Raw genomic sequence first — 19,985 nt, 5'->3', positions numbered from 1 at the left:
GATTGATTATAAGAAAGCATTTGATTCACTACCGCACAGTTGGATCATCAAGTACCTGGACATTATTGGAATATGCAAGTGCTTCGGTAATTTCATTGCAAATGAGATGAAGCACTGGAAAACGGAACTATTTATTGGAAGTGAAAGCTACGGACTGGTCAACATCAAAAGAGGGATTTTCCAGGGTGATTCTTTGTCACTTCTGCTGTTCATCATTGCTATGATCCCCCTGTCAACAATTTTACAGAAAACTAACCTGGGTTATCAAGCTGCTAAAAATTCATAGAAAATCTCTCACCTGCTATACATGGATGACCTGAAGCTATACGGAAAATCAGAAATTGAAATCCAGTCACTGACCAATACAGTTCGAGTTTTCAGCACTGACATCAGCATGGAGTTCGGCCTGGACAAATCCGCCACAGTGGCACTGAAGAAAGGGAAAATCGTAGAAAGTGGCGGAATTGAAATGCCCAATGGACAAACCATCAAGTGTCACCAACCCGAAGCCTACAAATACCTGGGCATACTGTAGCTGGACAATATCAAGCATGGGCAAGTGAAAAATGTGGTCAGCAAAGAATACACACAAAGGGTCAGGACACTTCTAAAAAGTAAACTGAATGGTGGTAACACCATCAAGGCTATAAACAGCTGGGCCATACCCGTTATCAGATCTACTGCTGAAATTGTAAACTGGACACAGGCAGAGCTGGACAGTCTGGATAGGAAAACAAGAAAATTGATGACCATACACTATGCGCTGCACCTGCGTAATGACATTGACAGGTTATATTTGCCCAGAAAGGTAGGCGGCAGGGGACTTTTGCAAGTGAAGCAGACAGTTGAACATGCTCTGGCAGATTATGTGAAAGACAGTGTTGAACCAGCTTTGATGGAGATCAACAAGAGGAAGCTGCTAAAAGTATAGCAAAACAAGTGTCAATATAGAAAAACAGCGATGCAAACTCGAGTTGACAACTGGTGTAATAAAGCACTGCATGGACAGTTCCTTGAAAAGATCCAAGGAAAAGTAGATAAGGAAAAGACCTGGTTATGGCTGACCAATGAAACATTGAAGAAAGAAACAGAGGGCCTGATTTTTGCAGCCCAAGAACAAGTCATTAGAACAAATGTAATCAAAGCCAGAATAGAAAAATCTGCTGATGATCCCAAATGCAGACTCTGCAAAGAAGCGGATGAAACCATTGATCACATACTGAGCTGTTGTAAGACAATAGCTCAGACCGACTACAAACAACATCACAACACAGTTGCTTAGATGGTCCACTGGAACTTGTGTCACAACTACCATCTGCCTGTAGCAAAGAACTGATGGGATCATAAGCCTGAAAAAGTGATTGAAAATGAGTGTGCAAAACTACTGTGGGATTTCCAAATACAGACTGATAAAGTTTTGGAACACAATATCGGATATCACGATTGTGGAAAAGAAAAAAGTGTGGATAGTCAACGTTGCTATACCAGGTGACAGCAGAATCGATGAGAAACAACTTGAAAAAGTCACCAGATATCAAGATTTGAGAATTGAATTGCAAAGACTCTGGCATAAACCAGTGCAGGTGGTTCCAGTGATACTCGGCACACTGGGAGCTGTGCCTAAAGACCTTGGCAAGCACTTAAAAGCAATTGGCGCTAACAAGATCACCATTGGTCAGCTGCAGAAGGCCACCTTACTGGGATCTGCTCGCATAATTCACCGATACATCACGCAGTCCTAAAGGCTTGGGAAATGTTCGAATAGTGATCTGTGATACGAAATCCAGCATAGTTATCTTGTTTGCTGTGTATACTGTCATTTTGTATCATCATCAGCAGCAGCAGCAGCACCACCACCACCACCACAAATGTCTAAAGCATAATATAAAAATACTAGCAATCTGCAGTTGGGAAACAAATAGAGAGTTGTTTTACTATAATGTTTTTCATTTTAACTATTTTTTATAATCATATTTTGACTTTTAAGTTTAGCTCTAAAACAAAAATTTTCCATTTTTGTTTTTGTATTTTAATTTTTTACTTATTCAATTAAAAGAGTTATTATGGAGTCACTGAAGCACTAGGCATGAGTTTAAATGGACTCCAGAGGATGGTAGAGGACAGGAAGGCCTGGAGGAACGATGTCCATGGGGTCGTGATGGGTCAGACATGACTTCGCAACTAACAACAAATGCTTAACTCCTCACTATCTGCAAGGCTTAACCCTTTCCTTAACCATAATAAGCAAGACATTTCTATGGTTTTATTTTCAAAATACTTTGTTTCTGCTGATACATTTGGGAAAAAGGAGGTATATAGATGCAACCTCATCATTCCTATGATTGTGCTGTAATATTGGTTTCTGAATCTTACATTTCTCTAAATGCTAATCTTCTATATTCTGCAGAGGTTGGCTTATTTAAATAAGTACTGTTGACAGGTTGCAATCTCACTATTATCTGTCCAACATTTTTTTAAATCAAAAAGATGGTTTTTAAGACAACCTGAGTAATTGAATCAGCACCACTTTATATATTAACACCACTTTGTAATGCTTTGGTAAGGCCACACTTGGAATACAACATCCAGTTTTGGTTGACATCATCATCATCATTATTATTATTATTATTATTATTATTATTATTATTATTATTATTATTATTATTATTATTTAATTAATTTATTTATTTATTTATTTATTTATTTATTTATTTATTTATTCAATTTTTATACCGCCCTTCTCCCGAAGGACTCAGGACGGTGTACAGCCAAGGTAAAACAAACGGTAAAATATACAATTAAAATACAGATTAAAAAACTTATTAGATAATTGGCCTAAAAACTTTAAAATATATAAAACTAAAAAAACCCTTAAAATTAATAATAGAAAATTTAAAACCAATAAAATTTAAGCCAGCCCCGCGCGAATAAATAAATGTGTTTTCAATTCGCGGTGGAAGGTCCGAAGGTCAGGTATTTGGTGTAAACCTGGGGGAAGTTCGTTCCAGAGGGTGGGAGCCCCCACAGAGAAGGATCTTCCCCTGGGGGCTGCCAGCCGACATTGCTTGGCGGAAGGCACCCTGAGAAGTCCCTCTCTGTGAGAACGTACGGGTCGGTGGGAGGCATGAGGTAACAGCAGGCGGTCCCGTAAGTACCCAGGCCCTAAGCCATGGAGCGCTTTAAAGGTAGTGACCAAAACCTTAAAGTGCACCCGAAAGGCCACAGGTAGCCAGTGCAGTCTGCGCAGGAGCGGTGTTACATGGGAGCTACGCGAAGCTCCCTCTATCACCCGCGCAGCTGCATTCTGGACTAACTGAAGCCTCCGGGTGGACCTCAAGGGGAGCCCCATGTAGAGAGCATTACAATAATCCAAGCGAGAGGTAACGAGCGCATGAGTGACTGTGCACAAGGCATCCTGATCAAGGAAGGGGCGCAACTGCTGAACCAGGCGAACCTGGTGGAAGGCCCTCCTGGAGACGGCCGTCAAATGATCTTCTAACAACAGCCGTTCATCCAGGAGAACACCTAAGTTGCGCACCCTATCCTTTGGGGCCAATAACTCGCCTCCAACAGTCAGCTGCGGCTGCAGCTGACTGAATCGGGGTGCCGGCATCCACAGCCACTCCGTCCTGGAGGGATTAAGTTTGAGCCTGTTTCTCCCCATCCAGACCCGTACAGCTTCCAAGCACCGGGACAGCACTTTAACAGCTTCGTTGGGGTGGCCCGGGGTGGAAAAGTACAGCTGAGTATCATCAGCGTACAGCTGGTATCTCACCCCAAAGCCACTGATGATCTCACCCAACGGCTTCATATAGATGTTGAACAGAAGGGGCGAGAGGGTCGACCCCTGCAGCACCCCACAAGTGAGGCACCTCGCGGTCGACCTCTGCCCCCCTGTCAACACCGTCTGCGACCGGTCGGAGAGATAGGAGGAGAACCACCGATACACGGTGCCTCCCACTCCCAATCCCCCCAACGGGCGCAGCAAGATACCATGGTCGATGGGATCAAAAGCCGCTGAGAGGTCTAATATATGATATAAACATGATATAAAAAAGATGTTGAAACTCTTGAAAGGGTGCAGAGAAGAGCAACAAAGATGATTAGGGAACTGGAGGCTAAAACATGAAGAATACTTGCTGGAATTGGGTATGTCTAGTTTAATGAAAAGATTTCTACCATTCAAAAATTTATGTTTGCTAGATTTTGGCTAGAAAGCTAATAAATTTAATGTTTTGAAAGATAGGCTAGTACACAGCCTTTCTCTATGCTGAGCTGGAGAAACAAAATTCAGATCTTTGGAATCTTTGCTTCTTTTCTCTGGCTTAGTGCAGGAATTCCTCTTCTGTGCCCAGAGGAGAGTTGCTTGCCCTTTTTCTGCAGGCAAGTCTTTCATCCTATTTGCTTAAAGATGCGTATGGTGATTTAATGCCTGCAACTAGGAGGGCCAAGATTTTGGTTGTTGAGCAAAGCAGTCACATTGGGATTTCACTTAATGACTGCAATGACTTATGACCAATATTTGTGATCAAAAGTCTAGGACTACTTATAAATGTATGCATTGGTTAAAAAGTTATTTTTTCACAAATTTGTAATTTCAAACAGTCACTGAACAAGGTAGTTGCTAAGTAAGGACTATCTGTACATCATACATCACTTTTCATACATCATTTTTTAAGTCACACCTGAGTTCCTATTAAGCTTATGAAGAAAGGAGCTCCATTCAAGTTAATTTCCAAAGCACAAGATAGACTCATGGCATTTAAAGAAGCATTAATTTTGTAAATTTGATTTATTACACAGAACTCACTTCTCCTTTGTTGTTTAAATTGATGCTTCTGAGTTTGCATTAGGAACACAATCAGTGCCTCTGTTTTGAGACCACTGTTATTTTTTGAAAGGAGTTTAGCAATGAAACACAACATTAATCACTGAATCTATCCTTTAGAAAAAGCATTGTATCCCATTCTGGTTCACCCAGATCAGAAAAATCTGAAATGCATACAGACCTTGTAGGAACTTACATAATATTAAATCACATTGACACAAAGTTTGTTTTGTTTTTAGTCTCATATATATCAATAGTTCAGTGATGGCTAACCCTTTTGCCATTGCGTGCTGGGGGGGTGGGGGTGGGGGTAGCACATGTGCATAGCTACACCCAGAATTCTACGCGTCCTGCCCCTGCGCATATGCGCAAACCCCCCCCCCCGGTCCTGGCACGCGATGGCCTGATAGGCCTGTTTTTCTCTGTCACCTGGCTCCAGAGCCTTTCTAGGAGTCTGGGGAGGGTGAAAATGGCCTCCCCCCCGGAGGTCCTCCAGAGGCCAGAAACGTCCCATTTGCCAACTTCCAGTGGGATTGGAAGGCCAGTTTTTTTGCTATACCCAGCCTCCAGAGCCTCTTTAGGAGTCTGGGAAGGGTGAAAACGGCCTTTTTCACCCTCCAGAGGCCAAAGACAGCCCGTTGCCCACTTCTGGTGGGACCGGAAGTTGGCAGACAAGCTGTTTCACATCTCCAGAGGGCCTGGAGGGATGGGAAAGGCCATTTTCGCCCTCCCCAAGCTCCTAGAAAGGCTCTGAAGTTTGAGGAGAGAGAAAAACGGGCCTTCACCACCACCACCCACAAGGTCTTCTGGACGCAGGAAACAGCCTGTTTTCCTACTCCTGGTGGGTCCAGAAGGCCTGAAAATCAGCTGGCTGGCACGCACATGCGCGCTGGAGCTGAGCTCACATGCCCACTGATATGGCTATGCGTTCCACCTATGGCACACGTTGCATAGGTTCGCCATCATGGCACTAGTTGAAAGAAGGGTAAGGATCTTTTCCTTAAACCTGATTTTTTTTCCTTATGAACCATTCTCTTCTGTCTGGAAAATAAGCCATAGTGAAGAGTGTGGGCGTGGCCATCACAGAAGATAGCGCTTCCCTTTCCTGGTCACCTCATGGCTGCTCAGTTCCTTAATCGGGGCTGCGGATCAGCTGAGCCAGAGAGGACTGGGAGCTGGTTCTTGTTCTTTCTCTCCAGGCGACTGGAAATATTTCCGGTGCACTGTTGCCAGACCCAGTCCTGCCCACGGCACCAGGCAACCTTGCAGCCAAGGGCCCCTCTCTTCCACAGCTCATCTTGTGGCTCTGGACCAGGCAGCAACCATGGTTTGGACTCAGGCCTTGCTCAGGCTGCTGCTACAATGAGGCAGAAAGTCATACGGTGTGTCTGAATCTGCTCACCCCTTTATGCGGCACTAGGGATTCGAATCGCTGAACTGCCGACCTTTCAATCGATAAGCTCAGCTTCTTAGCCACTGAGCTACTGAGCCACTGAGTATCCCTTCAATTGATATACCAGCTGCTTAATCCAATTTTTGGCTTGTCCTCATTCTTTGTTCCCCTCATCTGTTAACTGCATTCCATATGTCCTCAACATAATACACAAAAGTTTGGTTCATATCTTTATTGTCTCCAAAATGGAATAGGACATCTATATCTACTCTTCTTATTCTGAAGAATAGTTACCAAAGATCTCCGATTCTCCTCTTTCTGAGTATGTCCAGAGATAGTCTCATCTATTACAGTCTCAATTAATGGATTTCCAAGTTTTAAATTTTTTTTACTTCTTTTTACTTCTGTTATTACATCTTTAATTTTAGAATATATGCATTTGATAAGTATATTCTATGACAGTTTTCTGCTTTGTAGAATCCAAGAACATTCTATAGGCTTCTTAAATTTACAGATTTTTGTCTATATCTAGATCAGGATAAGTCTCAAGTACATTTTTTTCATTTCTCTTTCCATATCTTCTTTACTAAAATCCTCAGATATATCTTTGAAACTTAAGTTATGTTTCCATATTTCTCTGTCGAATAGTTCTAATTTGGGTTCCAATTTACTCAGTTTTGTGTCCTGAGACTACTGAAGACTATGTCAGACGTTTTGTCTTCAGTTCTTAATTTCTTAATTTTGATGTTTTAGAGTCATTGATTTATTATATATCTAATTAATATCAACCTTAGGAGAACTTGAATTTTGCTTTTAAATTTTGATGTATTCACTGAATTAAAGCAACAAGATTATTTTCCTTTCTGTGCAACTCTCCTGTCAGAATTTTTTTAAGTTGAGGAAAGGCAGTAGAGGGATCAAGCTTGTTTTCTTCCATTTCTGCTATTTTTTGTCCTACTCAGATTAGGTTGGTAAATAATATACTTAAAAATAATTGATTTTATGCTTAGAATTCTTATTCATTAAATTAAAAAGATTAAAACATTAATATGAAATTATTTGAAAGTTCAGTAACATTCATTTACATAGTATATAAATGCTTTTTTTAATATTAGTTCTTACATTAAAAATTAAATGCCATTTTCATTATTAACATAAAATTGAACATTTAATTTAATTTTGTCCTTATATTGGAGCTCCCTCTTGTGGCTAAAAAATACATGTAAAATATTTTTAAAAAGCAGTTTTAACCATTATGAATATTGGAGTGATGCATGTCAGTTTAGAGCAAACAGAATAGAGCAGTACAGAGCAGAATCTCCAAATTAAGCTTTAGCCATTTAATTGCACCGAAGAAGTTTGAAATCAAGGTGTTGATGTCTTTTAATTTTTCAATAAAAAAGTCAAAATAATAAAAATAATAAGTAATTTAATTCAGACTATGGTGCTCATTTCCCAGCCCATTAAGCTCCATTTTTGTTCAGCACATCATCCAAACTTCAGTAGCAAGGGAATAAAATTTACTATGCAGTAATACCTGTGCTTTTATATAAACAGTTAAAAAATGTTTGCCTATGACTGAATTTTAATATAACAGCTCTATTCTTCTACTTTCATGCCACATTTTCAGGCTTCTTATGGCTAGCCTTTACATCAGTGACTTCTCCATCTAGAGATTTTGGCCTCATGTAAGAAAAGGCAGCACAATACAGGTGGTCCTTGAGATATGACTGTAATGAAACTTGCCCGTTACCATTGTGTGTTGGCAATGGCTGTTAAGTGAAGCAGCTCATTTAACAACTTATCTCCCCAATGTTGTCATTAAATGAATGTACCTGTTGTTAAATGGAGAACAGGGTGCCTTTCATATCTGTAGCTTCTCAAGGACCAGCTAAATCTTTCCAATGATTTGTCTTTCTATTGCTTTGGAGGATCATGTTTGTCTCTCAACTATGTTTATATCCTGTTTAGTTGTCCCTTGTTCTCTTTTGATACATAGATGCAGATAAATCCTTGGAAGCAGCTGAGAATGTCCCTCCTTTACCAATTCCATTTCTAATGTGCACACAACCAGTCTACTTGTCTGGCCTTTTCTGTTGCTAAAGATGTCTATAGACTTTCTGGATTTTGTGGGTAGGACATTATATAGTGGATGACCAGTTGACTCAAATATCAATGCCATCTTTTCCAATTCTTCAGTTTCCTAACGAATTTGTAGATGGGCAGAAAACTGACTCTGAAATAGAAATTGCTAGTTTTGTCCTTTCCCAGATTCTGTAGCCAGTTTGGTTTTTGTCACGCCAATAGTGATGATAATGATGATGTTTTCACTTCCTTGATATTTTTTGTATTGCTGTTGTAATAATTTTTAGCAATTGAGTGAGAAGATTGAAACCACATCTCTTTAATGTGTGCAGTGTTGGTAAAGTTTATTGTCTAAATACTATACCAATATGTGGGGAAAAAACACACACAAACACAAACACATATACATTAAGTAGTTTCCAATTCAGGATGGGGGAATGAAAACTTTGCAACGGCAAATGTTCTTTTGTAGTAGAATCAATTTCATTTTTAAACTATTTCATAAGTTCACAAGCTAAAAGCATAAATATAAATAATGCATACTATGAAGTTCCATTTTGAAAGTGACACACAGGCATATTCAGACTCTGGTTGTTGCACTGCAGATTCCTTAATTGTAATTGTGGGTTTTGCAATAGATATAAACATAATCTTCTGTCAACATAGCAATATTTGTGCAGTCTATATTTCTTCTTTTGGAACTTATATTTCTTCTTTTGGAAATTTCTGTTAACAAATTATTTAACCAGAATCCAAGCATTTAAGAATTTGCAATGTCCTACTTAGACACTGAACCAATATTGCCTGAAATATTATAATCACAGAAATTTGAAATTGTTATGACAGATCCTCACATCACCAAATTTCCATGACTAAACCAGCCATGAGTCATCACAGCTGTTCCATATGATTATCCCAGTTTGTCCACATTGATCTAAGAACTACAACTAACTATTATCAGCATGTTGTGTCAAAGGAAAAAATTGGCTCAGCCAACTTCCATTTAAATTTTGACCTAGAGGATGCCATGTGTTTTACCCTTAAAACCTTCTGGATATAAAACTGGACATAAAGTTCATCTTCTGAACCTGACAGTTAAAAGTGCAAGAAGCGAAGGAAGCAACAGATAATATTGTGATTTTATCATCCATTTTCTGGAACTATTGGCATTTTATCACAGACGCTCTTAATGTTTTCTTTCTACTTCTCCATCTTTCACCTGCATCTTTCATCTTATCCTAGATTTCTCTGATGGTGCAGATGGCAGAACTTGAGAGGAGACTTATGATTAATTTATACTCTACTACTATGCATCAACTTCTTTTTTCAGGCTCCAGTGAGTCATGAATGATGTTTAGTTTGGCTCCTTTTGTGCCATCTTGCTCTGATATGATGCAGGAGAGAACCAAAGATTATTACTGGCATGATGCAACAGATTACCAGCCTGAGGATTACTCTTGGTTGCATCATTGATTCCGTTGATCCCATTGGTTATCCAAATCTCCATCTAATCCTTCATAACAGGATTACAATTGGCTTTTTCAATCTAACTCAGTACACTTCTTTCAGAGCAGTTTATTTATTATCCTTTCTCTCCCAACAGAGTAACCTACTTTCTTCATGGAATACTATTATTTGTGTGATATCACAATCCAGCCCAGGGGAAACAGTATTATTATTGCTGCCGTCCTCATTTAGTGCCCATCTCTTATATTCTCTTGAAGGGTTGAAGCAGATAAAATTGGCATCTCTGATTCTCAGAGAAGAGAAAGACAATTTATAAGCAAATGATAGAGGGCAGAAATTTTAAAGCAAAGAAACCACATGACTGTTGATTCAAAAAGACAGGAGGAATAAACCTAGCATTCAAACCTTGGGACTACCATAGATAAAGAAGCAATTCCTGGGTGTTGGTGTTCACTGGCTGTTGATCTGACTGATTTGCATATTTTCTTTGTTCTGAGTGTAATTTGTAAGATTGGGACATTTCCCTTCAACTCTGTGTCCCATTGATTATTGTCTTAATCTTTATTATAGTGTCAAGGATACTTTCTTATTGTATGCAGGTAATTCTCAATTTATAATTATAATTGAGACCAGAATTACAGTTGTATATGTTATGCTGGTCATTAAGAAAGTCACCATTTGACCATACTCTATTTTATGATCATTTTGGCAGCAATTAAATGAATCACTGTGGATATTAAGCAAACGCTGCAGGGGTTAAGTGAATTCATTGTCTGCAATGGATGTTTTTAGCTGGAAACCAAAATAAAACACTGATTTTTGACCAAAAAAAACCTTATAAATTTTGGTTATGTGGCCACAGGATACAGTAAATGGCTATAAATGCAGGCTGGTTGCCAAGCACCCAAAGTTATTTGCCACTGTGGCAGTTGAGACCCCCAAACTTATAGTTATGGGGGATTTCAACTTGCCATCAGCTGGCTTATCATCGACTGCAGCTCGGGAGTTCCAGGCTTCCATGACGGCCTTGGACCTGATACGAGTAAATGATGGCCCTACGCACATGGGGGGAGGCACGCTGGACCTGATTTATATCTCTGGTCAGTGGTTAAATGATCTGATACTAGACGATTTAGTAACAGAACCAATGTCATGGTCTGATCATTTTCTCCTTCGCCTAGACTTCCGAACCGCCGCCCACCATCGCAGGGAGACGGAGCCTCTACGTTGGTTCCGTCCCAGGCGCCTGATGGACCCTGAGAGGTTCCTGACGGAGCTTGGGCCATTCCCTGAGGATCTGGCCCGCGGCACGACTGAGGAACTAGTTGCGGCCTGGGAACAGGCGCGGCTGGGGCCTTGGACCGTGTCGTGCCTTTGCGACCTCTGACCCGCGCAGATCTCAACCGCCCCTTGGTTCTCCGAGGCTGAGAGAGATGAAACGCCGGAGAAGACGCCTAGAGAGCACTTGGAGGTCCAGCCGTTCGAGCTGATCGGACACTAGTTAGGTCCTATTCTAGGACCTACCTAGTGGCAATGAGGAGGCGAGGCGCTCTATGCCTCCACCCTCATTGCGTCGGCAGATAACCGCCCGGCCGCCCTGTTTGGTGACCCGCTCTCTCCTTCATCAGGAGGTGCGGGATGACCCGTGCAGGGACGTGCCGAGGAGTTTAGTGGTTATCTATCGACAAAATCGCTCAGCTCCGGGATGGTCTGGACCGAAATTGGGATGATCAAGCGAGGAGAGGAGGCACGTCTTGTTGAGCCTGTTTGGGATGGGTTTGACCCTGTGGCTCCGAGGGCGTGGACAGGTTGTTGGGAGGCTCCGCCACTACATGTTTATTGGATCCGTGTCCTTCCTGGCTGGTGCTGGCTACTCAGGAGGTGACACGAGGCTGGCTCCAGAGGATTATAAATGCTTCTTTGTTGGAAGGGGTTTTCCCTGCCGCCTTGAAAGAGGCGGTGGTGAGACCCCTCCTTAAGAAGCCCTCTTTGGACCCGGCTATTTTGGGAAACTATTGGCCAGTCTCCAACCTTCGCTTTGTTGCGAAGGTTGTAGAGAGTGCTGTGGCGCGTCAGCTACCCCAATACCTGGAAGAATCCGTCTATCTAGACCCGTTCCAGTCCGGCTTCCGACCCGGTTACAGCACGGAGACAGCTTTGGTCGCATTGGTGGATGATCTCTGGAGGGCCAGGGACAGGGGTTATTCCTTTGCCCTGGTCCTATTAGACCTCTCAGCGGCTTTTGATACCATCGACCATGGTATCTTGCTGCGCCGGCTGGGGGGATTGGGAGTGGGAGGCACCGTTTATCGGTGGTTCTCCTCCTATCTCTCCGACCGATGCAGACGGTGTTGACAGGGGCAGAGGTGGGCGCGAGGGCCCTCACTTGTGGGGTGCCGCAGGGGTCGATTCTCTCGCCCCTTCTGTTCAACATCTACATGAAGCCGTTGGGTGAGATCATCAGTGGCTTTGGGGTGAAGTACCATCAGTACGCTGATGACACTCAGCTGTACTTCTCCACCCCAGGTCACCCCAATGAAGTTGTCGAAGTGCTGTCCCGGTGTTTGGAAGCCGTACGGGTCTGGATGGGGAGAAACAGGCTCAAGCTCAATCCCTCCAAGACGGAGTGGCTGTGGATGCCGGCATCTCGATTCAGTCAGCTGCAGCTGCAGCTGACTGTTGGAGGCGAGTTATTGGCCCCAAAGGATAGGGTGCGCAACTTAGGTGTCCTCCTGGATGAGCGGCTGTCGTTTGAAGACCATTTGACGGCCGTCTCCAGGGGGGCCTTCCACCAGGTCCGCCTGGTTCGGCAGTTGCGCCCCTTCCTTGATCGGGATGCCTTGTGCACAGTCACTCATGCACTCGTTACCTCTCGCTTGGATTATTGTAATGCTCTCTACATGGGGCTCCCCTTAAGGTGCACCCGAAGGCTTCAGCTAGTCCAGAATGCAGCTGCGCGGGTGATAGAGGGAGGGTCTCGTACCTCCCATGTAACACCCCTCCTGCGCAGACTGCACTGGCTGCCTGTCGCTTTTCGGGTGCACTTTAAGGTTTTGGTTATGACCTTTAAAGCGCTCCATGGCTTAGGGCCTGGGTACTTACGGGACCGCCTACTGTTACCATATGCCTCCCACCGACCCGTACGCTCTCACAGAGGGACTTCTCAGGGTGCCGTCCGCCAAGCAATGTCGGCTGGCGGCCCCAGGAAGGTCCTTCTCTGTGGGGCTCCACACTCTGGAACGAACTTCCCCCGGGTTTACGCCAAATACCTGACCTTCGGACCTTTCGCCGCGAACTGAAGACGCATCTTTTTATTCGCGCGGGGCTGGCTTAAATTTTATGGATTGTATAGTTTTATTATTAATTTTAAACGGGGTTTTAATTTCTATATATTTTAAAATTTTAGGCAAAGTATAATAAGTTTTTTAATTTTGCATTTTATAGATTATTGTCTTGTCTGTTTTTATCTGCCTGTACACCGCCCTGAGTCCTTTGGGAGAAGGGCGGTATAAAAATCAAATAAATGAAATGAATGAAATGAAAGTATGAAGGCACCCCTTCTCCCTGGCTGTCATGAACTTCAAATCTGGGTCATAGGTAACCCTGGGTAATCCATCGTAACATTGAAGGGTTGCTAAGCTACCTAGCTTAAGTTGAACACTATCTGTAGGACTAACTTTAGCGCACCTGCCTGTCTTCATGGTATTAGAGTATAATTCCACTTAGACAAATTTAGTTCCTCTAGAATGGAGAAATTATTCCTATTTAACAGTCTATCTTTCTACATGTTTGATCATTTGACTGTCTCTTACAAAGTAGCATCCTTTTCTTTTAACTAATACTCAAATGGGCGCAATGGCTCAGTGCTTAAAATGCTGAACTTACCAGCCGGAAAGCTGATAGGCCAGGTTCAAGACCTGAATGCCTCACAACCAGGTGAGCTCCCATTTCTGCCCAGTTCCTGCCCACCCAGCAGTTCAAAAGCATGCAAGATGCAAGTAGATTAATAGGTACCACTTCAGGGGGAAGCTAAAAGTGTTTCGTGCACCTTTGGTGTATAGCCATGCTGGCCACATGATCTGGGAAATGTCTTGAGACGATGCTGGTTCCCTTGGCCAAGAAATGGAGAAACTGTGCCTAGAGTTGGGCATGACTGGACATGAAAAACCTTTTACCAATGATCAGACATTTATTTATTTATTTATTTATTTATTTATTTATTTATTTATTTTTTATTTATTTATTTATTTATTTATTTATTTATTTATTTATTTATTATTTTTTATTGATTGATTGATTGATTGATTGATTGTTTTTAGCCTGCAGTCTTTTATTGGGGTAAACATAATAGTTGATAACTATTTTTGGTTTTAGTAGTATAGTTAGTTCTTGCCTCATTCGTTTAAAATTACAACAGCACTGAATGAATGGTAGTTACGGCTGGTCCGCAAAATTACAGCTATTCCAACTTCCCTATGGTCATGTAATCAAAATTTGGGTGCTTGGCAGTTTGCCCATATTTACAAATATAGAATGTCCTTCAAATTCCCCCCCAAACCCCCTATTTCCCCCATTTCTTCTCCTACCTTCACTTTGCCACCCTTTGTTCCTATACCCTTTTCCCTGCACTCTGCTGCCTGGCTGCCCTGTGCTCTGTCCTAAACTTCCACTGCCCTGCCCCCCTGCACTCTGCCCTGTATCTTTGGCATCAACTGTGAGAGGAAGAAGATGGTCAAGGTGAGCAGGAGCTTGAGTGAGGCAGAATGCAAGATGATGGAGATAGCAGGGGTTGCAGAGTACAGGTGGCAGGATCAGTGGAGCATAGGTCAGCAGGGGAGTGGCTGTGCAAGGTGGGCAAAAGGGCAGAGATGGGGAACATGGTGGGTGGGGGAAATTCAAGTGGAGGTAAGCATGATAGGACAGGAGAAGTGTGAAGTCCTTGCCAAACAATGGTGCAGTCTTGGCCTAATGATAACAACCAGAGTTACCAAAATTGCCATAGCAAAGTGGTACAGTCACATGATGACTGCATCTCTTAGTGATTGAAATTCTGCTCCCAGTTAGGATTGTTGAGAAGTACCTGAATCTCTGTTTCATTTGCTCAGGACATGTTCCTTTTAGGATGGGCTTTGATATTTCTTAAGGGCAAAGCACTATTTAGGTTTTTTTCTCTCCCTGAATGCGGTTTCAGAGTTTATTGGTGTTTTCTTGAAATTAATTCTGTGGAGTAATATCTTCTTCCTTTCATTGTCTCAAAGCCTGACTAACTAAGCAATTTCACATTTTTCAAAATGGGTTGAGAATAAATCAGTTATCTCACAGTGGTTTTCCTGTTGGTCAGACCACCGTTAGAGTGTTATTATTTGGCCAGGCACTTTGTTGCCATTTGACATGCGTGCAGAAGCTTTCAGAATATTTTTTGAGGAACATTTTCTTTTCTGAGATCTGTCTAATGGTTACCTCATCTCAATTTTATACATTTATAAGATGTTATCTGAATCATTGGTTTCAGTATGAGGCAATGTTGGCACATTTTTCTTTCCTCAGTATTTTTCCATTATCATATAAGTCTGCCACCCAGTGCAATTTGTGCTGGTCACCCATATATGTAACAGACAGAACTGGTTTCTTACCTTTAATAGTAGTAGTTGAGGTGGTCAGCACAACTTGACACAATCTCTTGTCTCTCTGGATAGAGCTTGAAACAGTATCATGGTTTTATTTGTGGTGATAATTGAAACTGAGAGATCGGATATGAGTCTCATTCACATATAATGCTATGAGATGAGGAGGGAAGCTGTCAAAAATCTTTGCTCTGGAGTATTTTGAATTTGCTATTTTGTAGTTACAGAACCTATATATGTCATACACACACACACACACACACACACACACACACACACACATATATGTAGGTCTTTGGTTATTCAGGTTTTCTCCCACGTAAAATTGGAAGTGTCTTGGCGACGTTTCGACGAAGTCTCATTCGTCATCTTCAGGCTTCAGCTTCCTGCTTCCAGAAGCATGAAGCTGAAGCCTGAAGATGACGAATGAGACTTCGTCGAAACGTCGCCAAGACACTTCCAATTTTACGCGGGAGAAAACCCTAATAACCAAAGACCTACATACAAACACCTACGAAAACCTCAGAAAACATATATATATATATATATGAGATAAGCATTTGAAGAACTACAGTTACAGGCAAATAAGGAGTTCTTTTTATGCTGAACACAGTCCTAAAGAAAACAATAATTAAACTTGATTTCCTATACTATAGAATACAGTTAAGAGCGTAAAGCTTTGATTGTTGAATTAGTAAGATTTCTTAACAGATTGGGAAAGAAGTTAGCTTCTCAAAAGATTTTTCCTAATTTAGTGTAAAGTCCCCTAGATGTTGTCTGTTCATTATTATATTAATAACACTTTTTGAAATGATTTGTCTTAGGTGGCAGTTGTGCAGAGAACGATTGTGCTTTTGAACCAGAGTATGCTATCCCAACACTCACAGTGCCTGAAGGTATGCAGCACATTCGAATTATGGAAGGCATGTCCCGCTCTCTCCCATCTTCCCCATTACTAACACATCAATCTATCAGTGTTCGACTGCAGCCTATGAAGAAATTGACTGGTAAGGAACTTAAATTTATAAATTCAAATTGTTGAATAAAGATTCTCATCCTCAATTCCCCCCTCCCAAAACTGCACTGATGATTGCCTGACTTCTGTAGCTTATGTTAACTAGCGTTGTATTGCACTTGTCCTGTACCTGTTTTACTTTTGTCAATAAAACAGTTGAAGAAACTAGCTGTTATAATATTTTGCTGAGTGCCCAGTCAGTGAATAATTGTGATTCTGATTTGATATGCATGACACAATGATATCAGTTTTGCCCACCTAAGTTCTTCCTACAGTAATAGGTAAGACTTGAGGGAGCAGCTGTATTCATGATTCTAAACCCAGATGTGTCCATCAACTTGCTATCTTTCTAACTTGAATGTTCATATATGAAGAAATGGAATGGGGATCCAAAATCCCTTTCCTACAATGCAAGGGTATATATACCCAGCAAGGGTATTGCTGGGATTTTCCCAGCTTATTCTTTGGAGTGACAACTTGTATTTGGAAATCAGAATGTCAGGATATCCATAGTAATCATGGTGCTATTCCTCTTTAAATGTGGTGCTAGTCATTTAGCAGGGTATAAAGTAATTCTAAATAACAAATAAAATTTTGAGTGAATTTAAATAAACAGGGGCTAGAGCCCAGTAGAATGGGTTGGCATATACCATACTACTGTAGTGGGAGTAGCATGTAACAATGAGACCCAACCTTTTTTCACCACAGATAGTCCTAAACCTTCATATAACAATGGTCTGGAATTATGATGGCCTTTGAAAGGGTGCTTTACATCCTATAAAGCACTTCTGACCATCACAAAATGTCTTGCAGTTATGTGATCACGATTTGGGCACTTGGTAATCGGTTAGCACATATGACCGGTTGCCAAGTGTCCTGTGATCATGTGATCACAATTTGCAATCTTGTCTGCTGGCTTTTCCAGAAACTCAGTGGTAAAGCCATCAGGGAAGATTGCTAGTTGCTACCACCTATAAAGAGTACTCTTTCATTTCTGGGGGCTCTTTTAGCTTTTTCAGCTGAAGCTCCATCAAAGGAATTCCCTTCCATGCATGACAGGGAGCTGAACTCCTTTGGTTGGTAGCGCTTTCATCCAGGTCCTAGAGATGAGAGGAAGCCAAAATACTAACAGAGAGGCAATGTGGGAAGATGAAGGACACAGGGTGCCTGAGATAGGTGAGGGAGCTAGTGCAAGCCATATTTATTGTTAGTGTCTTTTTGCTCAGAAACTGAAAATCCTGCTTGGATTTTTGCAGAGAGAACTTTTAGCTCCTGAGTAGAGCCTATCAGATTAGATTGGAGGGGCTGTTTGCCTGATGTTTAAACAATTTTTTAAAAAAAAAATTAAGAATAGATCAATGGGGCTTCCCTCTCTCATTTTCTCTCTTATCCAATACCTCGTGCCCTTGCCCATTTCATCAAGATTTGTAACTCTTTTCCATTATTTTCTAGTGTACATACCCTTTGTGCTATTCTGTTTCTATTGTACTGTAGTTTTTATTTTTTCTGTTTCTATTCTGGAAGACTTTCTATCTATGTCAATGAAATAATGGCTTATATAATCAGATGAGGATTAAATAAATAAGTTATCTAGTTTTACAGACAATTGATTTTAATTAATACTGAATATTAATTCAGTTAATTTAATTTTTTCCTTTCTAAGCTTGGTCTTTTTCTGGAGTTTGGCTTTTGGCAAGTGCATTCACACATAGACAAAGTGCATATTTATTGAGCAATTGGAATGAAGAATTAAGGTTTTTATTATATTGAGGTTAGCAATCCTATTTTGAAAATATGGGGAGAGTCAATGCGGCACTAGATTTTTGTTTGACTTATATTTCTTTCTCTCTATTTTTCCCAGTGAGTTGCAGGATGGGATGAGGTGGGATCATATTTGAAGAGCATTGTCCTTTCAAGCAGATGATACATCTAAGGAAGCCAACATATGATATGATATATGATAAATAAATACGATAAATAAACATGTTTTCTGAATAGTTTTTATCCCAGAGCTATAATTGCACTCAATAATGAACTAAAGGGCCACCATCAGTGAACTGTTGGACAGCATTACTTGGTCTGTTGTGTGGATGTTTACGTGGTTCAGGGGCAGGGAATTTGTGGTGGGTGGGGGTGTTTTTGGGGATTGTTATGTGTGTTGGGCCTGGTCTTTGGGTATTATGTGAATTTCATTGTATGGGTATACTGTGTATAAACATACAATGACAATAAAGTAGTAGTAGTAGTAGTAGTAGTAGTAGTAGTAGTAATAATAATAATAATAATAATAATAATAATAATAATAATAATAATAATAATAATAATAATAATACATGTATTTATAAGCTATATATACAAATCCAAGGAAGTTGTTCAGATTTAAAATCTGATTGAGGGCAATACACTCAATGGGAATAAAAAAAATACTTAATTTAGATAAACAGATGTATTTCTGATAATCGAAAAACAGATCAATGCTCATGGATTTATCCTGTGCAGGGTAGAATTACATATCCCTGAAGACCCAGGGTTGCTGTTTGGATATCTTCTTTTACTCTGTTTTAAATCTATATGGCCAGCTGGTATTCCTTTCTATATGTAGACCTTGTTGTGTGCCTGCTTACTCTCGTGTAATTGCTTCCTCTCCAGTGAATGCAAATACAAACACTATTTGCCAGTTACCGTATTTTTCGGAGTATAAGACCCCCCCCCCCAAAAAAAGCTCCATTACTACTCTCCAGGCCTTAGAAATTTATACCTAGAAAGGCCAAGCTAACTCCAACTTGGTTGCTCTTCAACCTGTAAGCCAAAATATTTTGCTGAGTCATTCCTTGAGGTATTAACAACTTTAGGATAATCACCTAAAGGTTGATGCAGGATACTACCCTTTTTATAGTTGTGTTTTTAATATGTTTTTCTAGTATTTTCTAGTATTCTAGTTAATCTCTTTGAATGCCATCTGCCCATCACTCTGTCATCATCTCAGTTGCATCATCTCAGAAAATAACTTGGCCCCATTTTCATTTCTACCGTATTACTATATATTCCAGCAATCACTCATTAGATCAGTATTAACTGCCATAGGAAGTTGTACATCTTGACATGCCCATTCATCCTCCAGTCCTGACAGTATATGGCATATTCACTGATGTTGTTCCCATAATCTCAAGTTTTCTTTCTCCTCCTTCCACATTAATTCACACACACACACACACACACACACACACACACACACACACACACACACATTAATTTACCATATCATTCTATCTATCTCTTTCCCTTCTCCTTCTTTTTTTTCTACAAAATTTGAAATAATTTTATAACTACATAACTTCTTAGTGCTCAATTTATGATTATTCATTTAATGCAGGGTGGGCAGTTAATTTTCCAATGGGACTATGTGATTAACTGGGACTGTTGTGGAGGACCGAACCAATAGAGGTGTGAAGGTGCGTAGGCACAGATATGTACACATGTATGTAAATTTTCTTTAAAAATTAGTTGCCTTCAAAATAAAAGAAAGAGTTGTACTATGTGCATGATATACACTTATTTAAATTTGATTTCTAA

At 40.8% G+C, this 19,985-nt stretch overlaps 1 protein-coding gene across 6 annotated transcripts in view; it reads left to right on the top strand.

Annotated features, from left to right (window-relative positions):
• TANC2 (tetratricopeptide repeat, ankyrin repeat and coiled-coil containing 2) overlaps positions 1–19,985 on the top strand; it is a 329,859-nt gene that overhangs the window by 125,622 nt on the left and 184,252 nt on the right. For 5 of the 6 annotated variants that reach the window (XM_058179549.1, XM_058179545.1, XM_058179543.1 and 2 more), the window contains exon 4: positions 16,222–16,404. In XM_058179549.1, the coding sequence (XP_058035532.1) occupies positions 16,222–16,404 (183 nt within the window). The remainder of the gene's footprint in view (positions 1–16,221; positions 16,405–19,985) is intronic. The other variant, XM_058179546.1, reaches the window with a different exon arrangement.

Source organism: Ahaetulla prasina, chromosome 4 (genome assembly GCF_028640845.1).
Source record: "Ahaetulla prasina isolate Xishuangbanna chromosome 4, ASM2864084v1, whole genome shotgun sequence".
In the NCBI taxonomy this organism is placed as follows: Eukaryota; Metazoa; Chordata; class Lepidosauria; order Squamata; family Colubridae; genus Ahaetulla; species Ahaetulla prasina.
This window is presented reverse-complemented; position numbering and strand designations above follow the sequence as displayed.